Source organism: Gossypium hirsutum, chromosome D03 (assembly GCF_007990345.1).
Source record: "Gossypium hirsutum isolate 1008001.06 chromosome D03, Gossypium_hirsutum_v2.1, whole genome shotgun sequence".
Classification (NCBI taxonomy): Eukaryota; Viridiplantae; Streptophyta; class Magnoliopsida; order Malvales; family Malvaceae; genus Gossypium; species Gossypium hirsutum.
This window is the reverse complement of record NC_053439.1, coordinates 51,557,495-51,571,833: the sequence shown is the minus strand read 5'-3', so window position 1 is coordinate 51,571,833 and position 14,339 is coordinate 51,557,495. Positions and strand designations below refer to the sequence as shown.

Genomic DNA, 14,339 nt, shown 5'->3' with positions numbered 1-14,339 from the left:
TCGATTGGGCCCAGCGATTTTGGAGTAAAGTTCCCGCTTTCGTGCTTTTGGGTTTTTCTTTGTCGTTTTATTTGTTTTTAATTTGAAATATTAATATTTAATAGAGACGAACAGAATAACGGACTCAACGGTGTAACGGTGTTCTGTAGATTAGATAGATCTTTTCTTCATAGTTCAAACAGAATACTTTCAAAGGTTTTTTCTTTAACTGTCACTAAATTAGTAATCAGTTTACTTTTTCATTACTTAAACAACTTTCTTTTCGATCTTCGGCACTGACAGCTTAAATCGACTTAAATCTAATCTATATTTTTCTACTCGTCGAATCATCACTTAGAGTTTGTTAGCCGAACTTTTAAAAAAAACTTAAGAACTGAAATGAAATTTTTTGAATAGTTCAATGATCATTTTATAACTTTTAAAAATTAAGTGACCAAAACATAAATTTACTAATAGTTTAGTGACCTTGGGTGTAATTTACTCCCTTTTTTTCAATGTTCGTTTTTATTTGCAGTTTTAGAAAGTTGTTAAGTTTGTTGAGTGCAGTTATATTGTTGAGAGCAAATACTAAGGCATACGTATGCCTATATATATACTGTACCTGAAGAGGGTTAAAATTAAGCATTTTTGAATAATATAAAGAAGATTATTCACTCTGTTTGGTTAGCTATTTCTTTCTTTTTATCATATTCTTTCATGGTATCATTCGCCATTTGATTCTGGATCTGGATTCTGGTATCATGGCTTCCGCTGACTCTACGTTTGGTGAGCCGAGCTCTGGTCCATTCTCCGGCGATCGTGTCACGAATCTGTTTCCTCGGCATGAGGTGGTTAAACTTGATGATGGCACCTATCTTCAATGGCGTAAACAGGTAAAACTAATTGTTGATGGATATGGCCTTACAGGATTTCTAGATGGTACTGTTGCTCCGCCGTCAAGGTTTATTTCTTTGCCCGATGGTTCTCGTGCACCAAATCCGGCCCCGCAGGTGTTTATGCAGCAAGATCGGTTGCTGACCTCATGGCTCTTGTCCACCATCAGTACTTCTCATCAGTCTTCGTTTGATGATACATGCACGGCGTGTGACATATGAACCACAGCGAGTAATCTGTTTGCCGCTGATACTGGTGCCAAGCAGTCACGGATCCGACATGAACTTCATTCCTTGAAGAAAGGTACTCTCTCTGTTAAAGCTTATGTTGCTAGAATTAAAGAGTTGTGTGACATGTTAGCTGCTTCTGGCTCTCGTTTATCTGATGAAGACAAAATCGAGGTGACTCTTGCGGGCTTGCCGCCGGAGTTTGAGGCGATTATCTCTTCCGCTAGGTTGTCGACTGGTATACTGTCTTTACAGCGTTTGGTTGATGCGTTGGTTGACTGTGAGAGCCGTCAAGCTCAAGTGTTGCAGGAAGTCCATTTGAATGCAAATCTCGTTGAAGATGCGCCGTCTGTTGAAGGAGCTAGTCGTGGGGGTCGCCCGCTGGTACGTGGTCGTGGCAGGACATTCAGATCTCGCGTTCAATGTCAGATCTGTAGTCGCTTCGGTCATGTGGCTCAGAAATGTTACTACCGATATCATCGTGACTCGAATACCTCGCCCGTAGAGCGTCCAGGTGCGTCGTCTGGTGTTGAGCGATCTAGCTCTGGTGTTTTTGTGCAAAATGATGATGAACAGTATGGGGTTCCTCATCCGAAAAGTCAAAGGATTTTTTATGGACAAGGAAATTTTGCCAGTCAAATTTGGTGTGCTGTCTTAAACAATGAATTTGTTGATGGCCAAGGAAATTTTTCCAGTCAAAATAGGCATGTTCATAGTCAAAATTGGTGTGCTGGCTTAAACAATGATCAATTGGCGCGTGCGTCGCATGGTTTTTCTGAGCAACGTGAATCTAGCCGCTTTTATGGTGATGTTCATAGGCCTAATGTGCGTAATGGGCTGAATGTTGATAGGACTGGTCGACCTATGTTGCATGGGTTGAATGTTGCGCACGTGTCATCTGGGCAGAATATTGAATCCAATCATGGTGCTCCGTCCTCGAATTTTGTTCAGGTTAACCAAGCTGATCCCGATTTGCCTGAACCAATTGAGAATGATCGGATTTTACGATTTACCAAACCGCGTGCTCGGGTTTATATTGAGTCCGATGTGTGTATTGGGCTTCCTCGGCTAGGGGATCTAAATGCATCTGATTTCTCTGATTCTTCAGTCTCGGAGTCTCATGTTAATACTGCTCAACTCGGATCTTGTACTGGTAATGATGGTTCGTATCTTCCAGTGCACGGTGACACAACAACCTGGTATCCTGACTCGGGAGCAAGTCATCATGTTTGTCGTGATGTGTCAGCTTTACGTGATGTCACGCCATATTCAGGTAAGTCGTCTCTTTTAATGGGTGATGGTACTCCTGCGGTAATTTCGTCAATTGGTTCTGCTAGTTTGCCTACTCAATCTAAGTCATTGCATTTATCAAATGTTTTGTGTGTGCCGAGCATACGGAAAAATCTATTATCTGTCTCATAGTTTGCTCGTGATAATGGTGTGTTTTTTGAGTTTGACTCTACACATTGTGTTCTTAAGGATGCCGTGACTCGGGAGACTTTGCTGACGGGCCGCATTCATGATGGCTTATATCAATTTTCTGTGCCAGTGGTTTCGAATCTGTCACAAGTAGATCCGTTTGTTGCTCATTCGCAAGTTCCACGTTGTTCTGTGTTTGCTTTATGGCATAATCGTTTAGGCCACCCATCAGCTTCTGTGGTCAAAACTATTCTAAATAAATGTAATGTTGTTTCAAGTAAAAATAGTTTGGATGGTATATGTACTGCATGTCAAAAAGGAAGGTCACATAAGTTGCCTTTTTCTCCTTCGACTACTAGCTATAGTCCTTTTGAACTGGTTGTTTCTGATCTTTGGGGTCCTGCGCTTGTTGCTTGTAATGATAAGAGATATTAGGTTTCGTTTATTGACATGAGTACTAGGTTTACTTGGGTATATTTGGTACGTCAAAAAGGTCAAGCTATGGAGTGTTTCACTCAGTTTCAACAATTAGTTAAGACACAGTTTGACAAGTCTATTAAACAATTTCAGAGTGATTGGGGCGGTGAATACCGTGGTTTTTCGTCTGTTTTAGAATCTCAAGGAATTGTACATCGCTTGACTTGTCCGTACACTTCTGAACAAAATGGAGTGGCTGAGCGTAAGCATCGTCACATTGTTGAAACGGGTATTACTTTATTGGCTCACGTAAATTTACCTATGGAATACTGGGGATAGGCATTTTATTGTGCGGTTCATCTTATAAATCGACTTCCTACTGTTGTCCTTCAGGGAAGTTCTCCATTCAAGGCACTCTATGGATCTGATCCGACCTATGATCATCTTCGAGTGTTTGGTTGCTGTTGTTATCATTACTTACGTCCCTTTGTAGGTTATAAATTGGATTTTCGGTCTCATCCCTCGACATTTTTGGGTTACAGTCCTCGTCACAAAGGGTATCAGTGTCTTTTACCAGATGGTAAGATTATTATTTCGAGGCATGTGGTTTTTGATGAGCAGCGATTCTTATTTGCTGAGCCTACTTCTGACAAGTCTGTATCAACAACTAGTCAGCCTAGCTCAAATGTTGTTCCTCTTGTGTGGCCTTACTATTCCTCGTCGTCTTTTGCACCTTGCATGATGACACCGTCTTTACAAGGGGTGCAGTCTCCGATTAATACCCCTGGGTCTGGTGATGAGTTGGTCCAGTTGATGGCTGATGTTGGGTCTGGGTCGAGTAATATTCCAACCATGAATGATTTGGATTCTTCAGGTGATACCAATGTTCATTCTAGCTCTAACTTGCGATTGTCTGCATCAAGTGATATCAATGCTCGTTCGGGTTCGTCCAGTGATAACTCTGCTTATTCTAACTCTACTTTGAGAGTGTCTGCAGGTGATTCATCAGCATCTGACGGCTCGTCAGCATCTGATGGTCAAGTTAGAGGGACACTTGAGGGTAATACTCATCCTATGGTCACTTGGGCCAAGGCAGGTGTTTTCAAGCCTAAGGTGTTAACTGTTGAAGCTATTGAGCCTTCTACAATTGAAGAAGCTATGACTTCTGCTAAGTGGCATGCTGCTGCACAAGATGAGTATGAGGCGCTTGTTCGTAACTCCACATGGGACTTGGTTTCTGCTCCAGCTAATCGTAAGGTCATTGGGTGCAAATGGTTGTTCAAAATCAAAAGGAATTTTGATGGTACTATTGCTCGATATAAGGCTCGCTTAGTTGCGAAAGGTTGCTCACAGGTTCCGGGGTGTGATTTTAAGGAAACTTTTAGTCCAGTGGTAAAAACCGGCTACTATCAGAGTTATCTTGTCTATTGCCGTGTCTCGAGGGTGGTCCCTTCGGCAAGTGGATGTGAATAATGCATTTCTAAATGGCGATCTTGATACTGAGGTTTTAATGCATCAGCCTCCTGGTTATGTTCAGCGTGATTCTCATGGTAAACCTCTGGTGTGTCGTCTGAAGAAAGCGCTCTATGGTCTCCGTCAGGCTCCACGTGCCTGGTTTGAGAAGCTTAAAGGTTTTTTACTATCGGTGGGCTTTGTGGTATCAAAGTCTGATGCGTCTTTGTTTGTTAGGGTCCAATCTGATTTAACGCTATACGTTCTTGTGTATGTTGATGATATTATTATTACAGGGGATGTGTCTACTGTTATAGATTGGTTTGTCCAATTGTTGAATACCGAGTTTTCGCTTAAGGATATGGGTGAACTTCATTACTTTCTTAGGATGGAGGTTACTCGTTCTTCCTCAGGATGTCTTCATCTCTGTCAGAAGAAGTATATCCGAGATATTCTTATTTGGTGCTCGATGGAGAATGCGAAGAGTGTGAATACACCGATGATAAGTTCTAATATTATGACTAGAGATGAGGGTCAACGTTTGGTTGACCCGACTGAATACAGGAGCCTTGCTGGAGCACTACAGTACGTAACACTTACAAGGCCTGATGTGGCATATGCGGTTAATCGCATATGTCAATTTATGCATTGTCCCACTTCTGTTCATATGACTGCTTTGAAGCGCATCTTGCAGTATCTAGGTGGTACGCTTGAACTTGGGATTGTATTTTGTCCAGATGATAGTTTATCCTTAGTTGGTTATGCTGATGCAAACTGGGGGTTAGATTTTGATGACCGGCGATCCACCACTGGGTACTGTGTGTATTTTGGACGTACTATTGTGTCTTGGTGTTCTAAGAAACAGCAAGTCGTTGCTCGGTCTACGGCTGAGGCGGAATACCGGAGCCTTACTGCAGTCACTAGTGAGGTTACGTGGTTATTATCATTACTTCAGGAATTACACGTTAAATGTGTCGATATACCAAATGTTTGGTGTGATAATTCTGGTGCAGTTGCAGTTGCTACTAATCCTGTCCTACATTCCAAGTTTAAGCACGTTGAGTTAGATTTGTTTTTTGTTCGTGAAAAGGTTGCTAGTGGTTCAATAGTAGTGGGAGAAGTTCCTGCGTGTGATCAAGTCGCTGATGTTCTCACTAAACCACTTTCGCTATTGAATTTTGCTCGTTTTCGAAGTTGTCTACGGGTTTTGCCTAGGGAGAAGATGGATGAATATTAGCAGTTTTAGAAAGTTGTTAAGTTTGTTGAGTGCAGTTATATTGTTGAGAGCAAATACTAAGGCATACGTATGCCTATATATATACTGTACCTGAATAGGGTTAAAACTAAGCATTTTTGAATAAGCATTTTTGAATAATAAAAAGAAGATTATTCACTCTGTTTGGTTAGTTATTTCTTTCTATTTATCATATTCTTTCAGTTTTATAATTCATATTAACCCTCCTAATAATATCGTATCCAAAGTTCACTCATTAAGAATGCAATGCACCTTACCATTGCATCCATCACTTGTTGATAAATATTTTTATTCTTTAGTTTCTTATTAAAACTATATATTAAATTTCATAGGTGGATTAATAAAATAGAATATGTATTATATATTTAAAATATTGAAATATATATGTTTGTTGTTGAATAATGTACTTAAACGCGCTCACACTCATATATTCTTAATTGTTACAATAATAATAATAATAATAATAATAATAATTGTACTAAAATTCAGTCAAACAAAATTTTGTACTCGTATAAAAAATAAGTTCTAATGATTTTGAAATTTAAAAAATAATTCCAAAAATAAAGTATACATACTTACTAGGCCTTATTATTTATACCAAAACAATCTCATTATAGATTATTATCATACCATAGCCTTACCTCAACCCTTAAATAGAAGGATGCTGCACTCCAATGCACTCGAACCCACGTGTTTCTAAATTGATAACAATACTCATGCCAATCAAGTTAACACTCAATTCATATGAATTAATTACTCATTAGATTTTCTATGACTAATAAATATAAAATATGATAAACATCTTTACACGACTCTAGAATATTAGGATTAAATTCGAAGCAATCGTTTGTCTCCTCATAATAATATGAGTTCATAAAATCATAATGCCTTTGCAAAGCAATTGTACTCGACCATAACTACAAAAAAAAAGAGTAAACACGACTTCTTTTTTTTTTTGGAAAAAAAATAAATTAAACAAGTTGATTAAATTTTAGTTCGATTGATATTGATATTGTTGTCAGAATAGGAGGATGTGCGTTCGAGTGCGCTGAAGCTCATTATCCTCCTATTTAAGAGTTAAGGAGAAGCTTTAAATAATTATAAACATTATATAAAAAAAGAGCAAATAAAAATCTATAATGAAATTAATATTAAAAAAAATTAACACAATTGAATTATATATTTTTAATGCATTTAACTCAATATTATTGTTACTAAAATAGATGGTCAAAATTTGTCATAACTCCTTATATTTTTTGTAAATTTAAAATTTAGTCCATATATTTTTATTTTTAAGAATTTAATCTTCTACATTTTAGATTTTAAAATTTAGGTTAACATCATTTTTTTATTCTAAAATACCACATCAATAATTTTGACAATGTTAACTATTATGTCTAAATATTGAAATATAAAATATAAAAGCAAATTTAATATTAGTTGGGAAAGGCCGGCCGCAAATCAATGGCCAACTAACTGACATTTGGTCCACCATTACGACAGAAAATAAGCTTAAAACATTAGTTCGATGTCATGTCAACTTCCTGCCATTTTCATTAGGTACAAATTTCTCTAATTATATCAAATTGGGTCCACAAAATTACCCCTTTTTGGGGTTAATTCGAAAAGTATAAAAATAGTAAGGTTTAATATATAATTTAGTATTTAAGTTTAACATTTTTTAATGCGGTGTCTTTTAGGTATTAATGTTAATTTTTAGTGTTGAATTCAAGTTTTAGGATTTACTTAATGAAAGTTAATTGTTAATGTTATTATATTTAATTTTTTTTATGATTTTACTAATAGAATAAGCTTGCTATTAACAGTGAATTTGTTTAATTTTACATTTAATTTATCAAATACAATCCGACAAATATGAGTTAATTCGAATTTTGGGGTTGCTACTATTATTAACTAATTATGAATTTTAATCAAATCAACTCTAATACCCGAATTAAACACTAAAAAATTTAACATTGTTAACTTTAAGTACCAAAATGTATAACTTTTGTCAAATACAGGTATCACGTTGAAATAGAAAACACACAAATACCATATTAAAAAAAGATGTTATACTCAAGTACTAAATTGTGTATTAAGCACAATCAAATAATCAACATTCTTATTTTCTAGACAAAATAGTGTTTTTCTTTTCTTTTCTTTTTTTCTCAAAGGGAGACATTGTCACTAATATCTTTTCAACACAATAGGGTTTGTTTAACCTTTATGTTTGTACTTATATATATAAGCCAACTTAAATAAATAAATAAATAAAGGCCAATTTAACTATTATTAATGGGTAAATTACACTAATAGTTCTTAAACTTTATTTAAAATTACATTTTAATTACTCTCAACTTTCAAAAGTTATATAATTGTTACTAATGTTGTCGAGTTTTTACATTTTTGCCATTCATCCGTTAACTTCTATTAAGGGAATGATGTGGCATGTTAATTCAAAGAGTTAATAATTAATTTACCCCTTAAACCATAACTAAAATATCATTTTGATACTTTTAACCAGTGTTTTTAGAACTAGGTCAGTGGTTGAACTAGTCAAGCCATCAGTTTGTCGATCTAACTAGTCCAAACGAATCGGTTAAAAAAATCATTAAAATTTTAAAAATATTAAACACCAGTTCAACCATTGATTCAACGAGACTTTTTTACCAGATTCAATTGATTCGTACTGGTTCGTAGCTCAACCGATCTAAAGCCTTTCTCCAAATTGGTTTCTCAGTTGATTTCCAATTCAACCGGTCCAATCGGCGTGTCTGATCCTATTAAAGTAAAGTTACTTTTGTCTTTTTTTTCTTAACAATAATTCTAAAAAAAATAAAAATTATAAAAATAATTAATTTTTTAAATTTTTTTTAATTTTTTTAATTTTATTTTTTAAGATTTTTAAATTTGTCTAGAATTATTGTTGAGACAAGTGTTAAAAGTGTCAAATTTATGTTTTAGCTATAGTTCAGGGGCTAAATTAATTATTAACCATTTGAATTAATGTGTCACGTCATAAAAGTTAATGAACGAGTAATTAAAATGTAATAATTTTATAATATTAATAACGATTACATAACTTTGAAAAATTAAATGATTTAAACGTAATTTTAAACCAATTTTAAGAAAATTAAAAGGTAATCACTAGCATTTTAATAAATAGGAAATACACAGTTTGAATATAAATATATGCTTCCTAATTTGGACCTAGTGGTTTTTCGAAACCTTTCATCAAAGGTAATGATGGAGGGATGATGTTGGAAAAGAAAAGGTAGACAAACGGTAGTAAAGTTTGATGGGCATCATCATAAAAAAAAATTTAAAGGTAAATTTATGGTTTTCATCCTTGTACTATATTACTCACATAAAAGGTGATTAATGGATTTAATGACTATTGTTTACGTAAAGATTAAAATTTCAAATTTCAAAAAGTATTTAAACTAAAAATGATCAAACATAGATTAAATCTATGACTTTGCAGATAATATAGGATTAATATTAGAATTTAACCAAATGGACCTAATTGCTACCACTTGGTTCAAAATTGAAATTTTAAAATTTAAAAAATACAAAAGTTAAATTTAACCGATTCAAGGAATGCAAAAACTAAATTTGATGAGATTAGTGTATAAAGATTAAATCCACAACTTATACGTAATATAGTGATTAATAGCAAAATTTAACATATATTATAAACTATTAAACAATATCTCGTCATATTTTCGAACCTTGTAGGAGGAAACCCTTCCCTTGCGTTGAAGTAGAGTTGTGGGGTGCTTATGAGGGATTATCAAAGGCATTTTTTAACCCTGTGTGTGGAATAGAGGTGTCCATGGGTCGGGCAGCCCGGCCCGACCCGACGGCCCACCCGAAATATGGAAGGGTTTGGGTAAAAATATAGGCCTGAAATATGGATTTGGGCAAAAAATGAGGCTCAGGCACCACTTTTTTGGTCTGGGCCCGGCCTGGCCCGAATATATAATAAATATTTATTTTTTTATTTTTTATTTTTAAAATAATTTTTTGGTGTTTATTAAAAAATAGGTCGGGTCGGGCCGGGCTCTGACTTAGAATTTTTTGCTCGGGCCAGGCCTGGACAAAATTTTAAGCCCATATTTTGGACCGGGCCTAGGACACGGGCCGCAATTTTTTTGGGTATGGCCCGAACCCGACCCGACCCATGGACACCTCTAGTGTGGAAACCCTTCCCTTGCGTTGAAACAGAGTTGTGGGGTGCCTTTCGCTTCCGTTGAAACAAAGTCGTGGGGTGCTTACGAGGGATTATCATTGACATGGGAGAGAGGTATTCGAAAAGTGCACTTGGAAGTTGATAGTCTAAATGTAATAAATTTAATGCCGGAAGAGTTTGTGGATCAACGAGCCATAAAAGGTGTATCCTTATGTTGCCGCCAACAATTTGGGAAGTTAAAGTCTCACACATGTTCGAATATTTTGGGAGGGAAACCAAGTTGTTGATGCATTGGGTCGATTAATAGATTTGGATATAGAGTATTCAAATCAAAGCAATAATATTGGGGGGTAGGGGCCTTAAAATGAAAGTAACGATAAAATTACATTTTGCCCCTCAATAATGAAATTTTAATTTAGTCTTTTAAAATTTTATAAAGATTTCAATTAATATAATGGTAAAATTACATTTTAGCTCTTATAAAAATATATAACTTAATTATACCAAATGCAAAAAAATATTTTTCCAACTTCGTCCTTAAATAATATCATGCTTCCTTCAAAAAAGAATTGTGGTTGAATCCTCGTACTATTTTTTATTCCAATAGCCACAACACCAACTCAAATGCATTTTTTTTGAATAATCTCATTATATATTCTGATCATATCTGCTATCTTTTTACACAATGCCTAAAACTACCCATAACTCATATCCAACCCATAAATAGGAGAATAATGCGCTTCAGCGCATTGAAAGTCACATTCTTTTGTATAATATAGAAATAACAGCTTAAAAAACATTCCCTAAAATGCTACAACATAAACATGCAAGACTACGGAAATAAGGAAAAATTTCAAGTATCATTCATTTTACGCTCAAAGTTTATACGAGAAACTTCAAGGTTGAGAGATTGAGATCCAAAATCAACACGAATACATATCTAAATTCAGATCAAAATCAACAACAGGCAACTTATGGCGACACAATGGGCACATATTACCATTCTCTAACATTTGTATAATACAACCGGCATGGTAAACATGTGCACAAGGTAAACGTCTACCATCTGTTTCATTCAGCAACTCTTCCTAGCAAACCAAACATCGCAATGACCCTATTTTGCTTAATTCTTCACCGTTGTCGGCCTTTACGTTTTCCAATCCTTTGGTCGCCGTTTTACTTGCCGGCCTCACATTCATATCGGTACTATCGTCGCTAATGTTCCTGTCAAAATCACTATTGAAATCAATAATGGTCTCATCTTCTAAATCATCATAGTCTTCATCAGTTTCGTTGAAGGGCTCGAATAGGAATGTTGACATTAACACAGTTGTGATTGCTTGTCTTGATGTAGTAAATCATAGATAAATGACCATTTCTCCTTCGTGATTGATACTCATTGTTGTCGTCACTGAAACGTCGCTTGTTTGAGCAATGGGTGTTTCGTCAGACATAGTTTTGATTGAGAAAATATTTCGAAATTTAAGAGAATTTTTATGCTTTCCAAAGTATTTTGGTATGAATTTATATTTTTAATTTTTTTTTGTATGAAATACAGAAACTGTTGCTAAAAGCAGTGAAAAGGAAAACAAAAATGACTAAAACGTAACATTTTAAACATAAGGGACTAAAATGTAACTTGAGGTAAACAAAAGTGACTATTTTGATAATTTACTCTAAAAATTTTATCTAAATCCAACCCAAGTCAGATCGGGCCTGATGGGCCACCCGGTCCGTAGATAGGTGTACTTGCAACTGGGTAATTCCAGTTAAATTTTCTTTCTGATCCAATTCCCCCCATAATTTAGCCGCAAAGAACAAAAAAAAAACCGGGAAGCCAAAAATTCTCTGGAAAAGCATTGAGTAAATTAACGGGGGAAAAAGAACAATGGAAGAATCATCGTCAGCTACGACAGGAGATCAGAGAGATAAATCAACTGAAGAGGAAGTTATTATCAGGGAAGTGGACACGGATCAACCGTCCACGTGTCCCGAGAATGAACTGGATGACCGTGAACTCGACGGTAGCGAATCGAAGCCGCCATTGAACACAAGCGACATCTTGAAAGCAGTGGAGGTAGTTGAAAGAGACTCTCGGGCTATCGCCGATAGCTTCTCTTCTCTCTTCGCTTCGCTTCGTTTGGCTCTCTCTGAGGTCTGTATGGTTCTTGAGAAAACTTTTGTCAATTTACCATAATTGATTAGCTTTTTCATAAGTATTACGCTTTTATTGTTGTTTAAATTCTGGAAATTTTAGGCAATTATGATTTTGATCAGTTACGGAATATGGTGGTATTTTTATTTTATTTTCCTTATATTTAGGGTTTTTTAATTTCGAAATTATGCATTACTAGTTTACTACGAAGCGTCGAATGTGACGGTATAAGCATCCTTTATTAGATTATTGGTGATGAATCGGAGCGTTGCTGATGTTACTTTCCTTAATTTCACTGAGTTGAATTCAGTTAATTCGTTTCGTGTGGTGAAAAATCGTTTTCTAATAAGCGGATGATGTGTAAATTACTTCAATTGTAGGTCACTAGCGGCTCAGTTGATCATATGCGTTGCTTTGGAGATACAGCTGGGCGTCTTCAAGAATCTGGTAATGAAATATTAAACATGGTACTTCACTGGGGCGAATTTGTTTGTTAAATCCATTATGGGTATTTTTTTTTTATGTTATCTTTTTGGCATGACCATACGGTTCATTAAGACTAATCCTCATGGCTGCCCCTCACAATAATGTTATCTCCAGGGAGAGAATGGTTCAAACCTCAGTTAGCTCCCTGCGAGTGCAGTGTGCCTTACTACTGCACCCTGTACTTGTTGGTACTTTTTGTGTTTTCTATATCATTAGCTTCGAAGTTTTAGCAACTGGTCAACCCTAGAGCTTGTTGTTTTCTTATCCTTAATTAAGCTCACTAGTCTTCACTGGACGTACTTTTGAATTTTGACAATTGTGTTGAAATATGGTTGACGTGGACTGAGGACCAATGTGTGTATGTATAATTAATATTATCACTGTTTTTTTTGGTAATAATATATCACTGTTGTGCTGTTATTTAGAACGTATTGGTCATCTGGAGTGTGATGGGCTAGTGTTGTGGTTTATTTTCCCTCCAGATATATTTCATTGTGTCAAATAGATTGATTCTGATGTAAAATGTGAACTTGCTCTTTGGGTATGCAGCACTTGATGCGGCTACAGAGGGGAACCGGTATATAAATTCATGTCTCAGGTAGTATCCTTTTCCAGAGACTTTTTTTGGGGGATATAATGTAACAAACTGAAATATAACCTGTAAATGCATTTAATGTTTTTCTTGTCCTATTTATGGTGATACTGACAAATAGTTTCTTAGATGTGTTTGCGTTGAGCTTGAGAAACTAATGGGAACTAGAAGCAAAATGTTTTTGATTTGTTTCTGGTTCATTATTATTACCATATGCATTCTGTTTGATGCCTTTTGAAGCCAGCTGTATCCTTATCAGTTGTCTGGCTCTGCTTTACCTTTGCTTTATTAGATTGTAGAGTCTTACTTTCAAGTTTTTCTTATTTTTTTTTTGGTATCTTCCATGTTCGGAGTTCATGGCTGTTCGTATTAACAACCTTCTCTTTAAGGTTTGCACATGTGTTCTCCTTAAGAGGGCGATGTGCATTACCATTATACCTAACACTTGTTGATGACTTCTTTTAAGCTGGTTATAGCAGACCTATGAACTGTGCTACTACTTAAGAGTTTTCATTATAAATTGCCGATGTCCACATAATGGTATCCAAAATTTACCCTTGAGAATGGGTAACATAGCCTATGAACATATGACATCACACTCTCCCATTAGTACGGAACAGCAAATGGCAAACTTCACGATTTGTTTGGTTTTTGGTTAGAACAAGGTTCATTATTAGAATGCAGTAAAGGTAGAACAATATGGAACTAAGGTTAGCATGCAGTCTTATTTTGATTTAACCTCATTTATACATGGCATTCATTTTATTGGTTCCTTAATGCTTGTGAAGAAAAGTTCTGAGGAGGAATGTAGATGCCCTAGACACAGCCGTTAACAAGCTCGTACGACTTCCATGAATTATTAGTACGATGAGTACAGCTCCAATTAAGAAGAAAATCAATGTTTTTTTTATTGTCTTATGCACATTTATGTTAATGCAAAAATTCTGGTACTTGTACATCATATTTTTGCCTCTGCCATTATAGAAGACCAATTGAATCTTCCAATGGTTAATTATGTCAAAATCATTTGATTAAACATACTGTTCATTATCAAAGATTATTCTTAGGGGTTTTTTACAAAAATATTATAAAAAAATAAAAATTTACTAAAATATTATAAATTTTTTTATTTACTAAAATATTACCTTTTTTTAATTATTTACCAAAATATATAAAAATCACAAAAAAAAAACAAAAACCTGCAAAAAGTCGAAAAAATCTGGGTTAGGCCAATGGAATTGGCGGTGCACCAATGGTGCTAAAGGACTGAA

The 14,339-nt window shown here is 35.3% G+C and overlaps 2 protein-coding genes across 7 annotated transcripts; both read left to right on the top strand.

Annotated features, from left to right (window-relative positions):
* Window positions 1-64: 64 nt before the first annotated feature.
* LOC107929260 (uncharacterized) lies at window positions 65-5,781 on the top strand. The gene is made up of 2 exons (XM_016860630.2): window positions 65-2,373; window positions 2,580-5,781. The coding sequence occupies exons 1-2, from the start codon at window positions 1,227-1,229 to the stop codon at window positions 2,621-2,623; spliced, it is 1,191 nt and encodes a 396-aa protein (XP_016716119.1). The 5' UTR covers window positions 65-1,226; the 3' UTR covers window positions 2,624-5,781.
* A 5,821-nt stretch (window positions 5,782-11,602) lies between these two features.
* LOC107929197 (uncharacterized) lies at window positions 11,603-14,104 on the top strand. 6 transcript variants are annotated; one of them, XM_016860561.2, is made up of 5 exons: window positions 11,639-11,990; window positions 12,371-12,437; window positions 13,026-13,074; window positions 13,198-13,314; window positions 13,857-14,104. In XM_016860561.2, exons 1-4 carry the CDS (start codon window positions 11,724-11,726, stop codon window positions 13,304-13,306), a joined length of 492 nt encoding a protein of 163 aa, XP_016716050.1. In that variant the 5' UTR covers window positions 11,639-11,723; the 3' UTR covers window positions 13,307-13,314; window positions 13,857-14,104. The 6 variants fall into 6 exon arrangements, with proteins under 6 accessions (XP_016716055.1, XP_016716050.1, XP_016716054.1 ...); XM_016860566.2 differs by lacking the exon at window positions 13,198-13,314 and having other exon boundaries at window positions 11,603-11,990; window positions 13,026-13,077; XM_016860565.2 differs by lacking the exon at window positions 13,198-13,314 and having other exon boundaries at window positions 13,862-14,104.
* The last annotated feature ends 235 nt before the right edge of the window (window positions 14,105-14,339 follow it).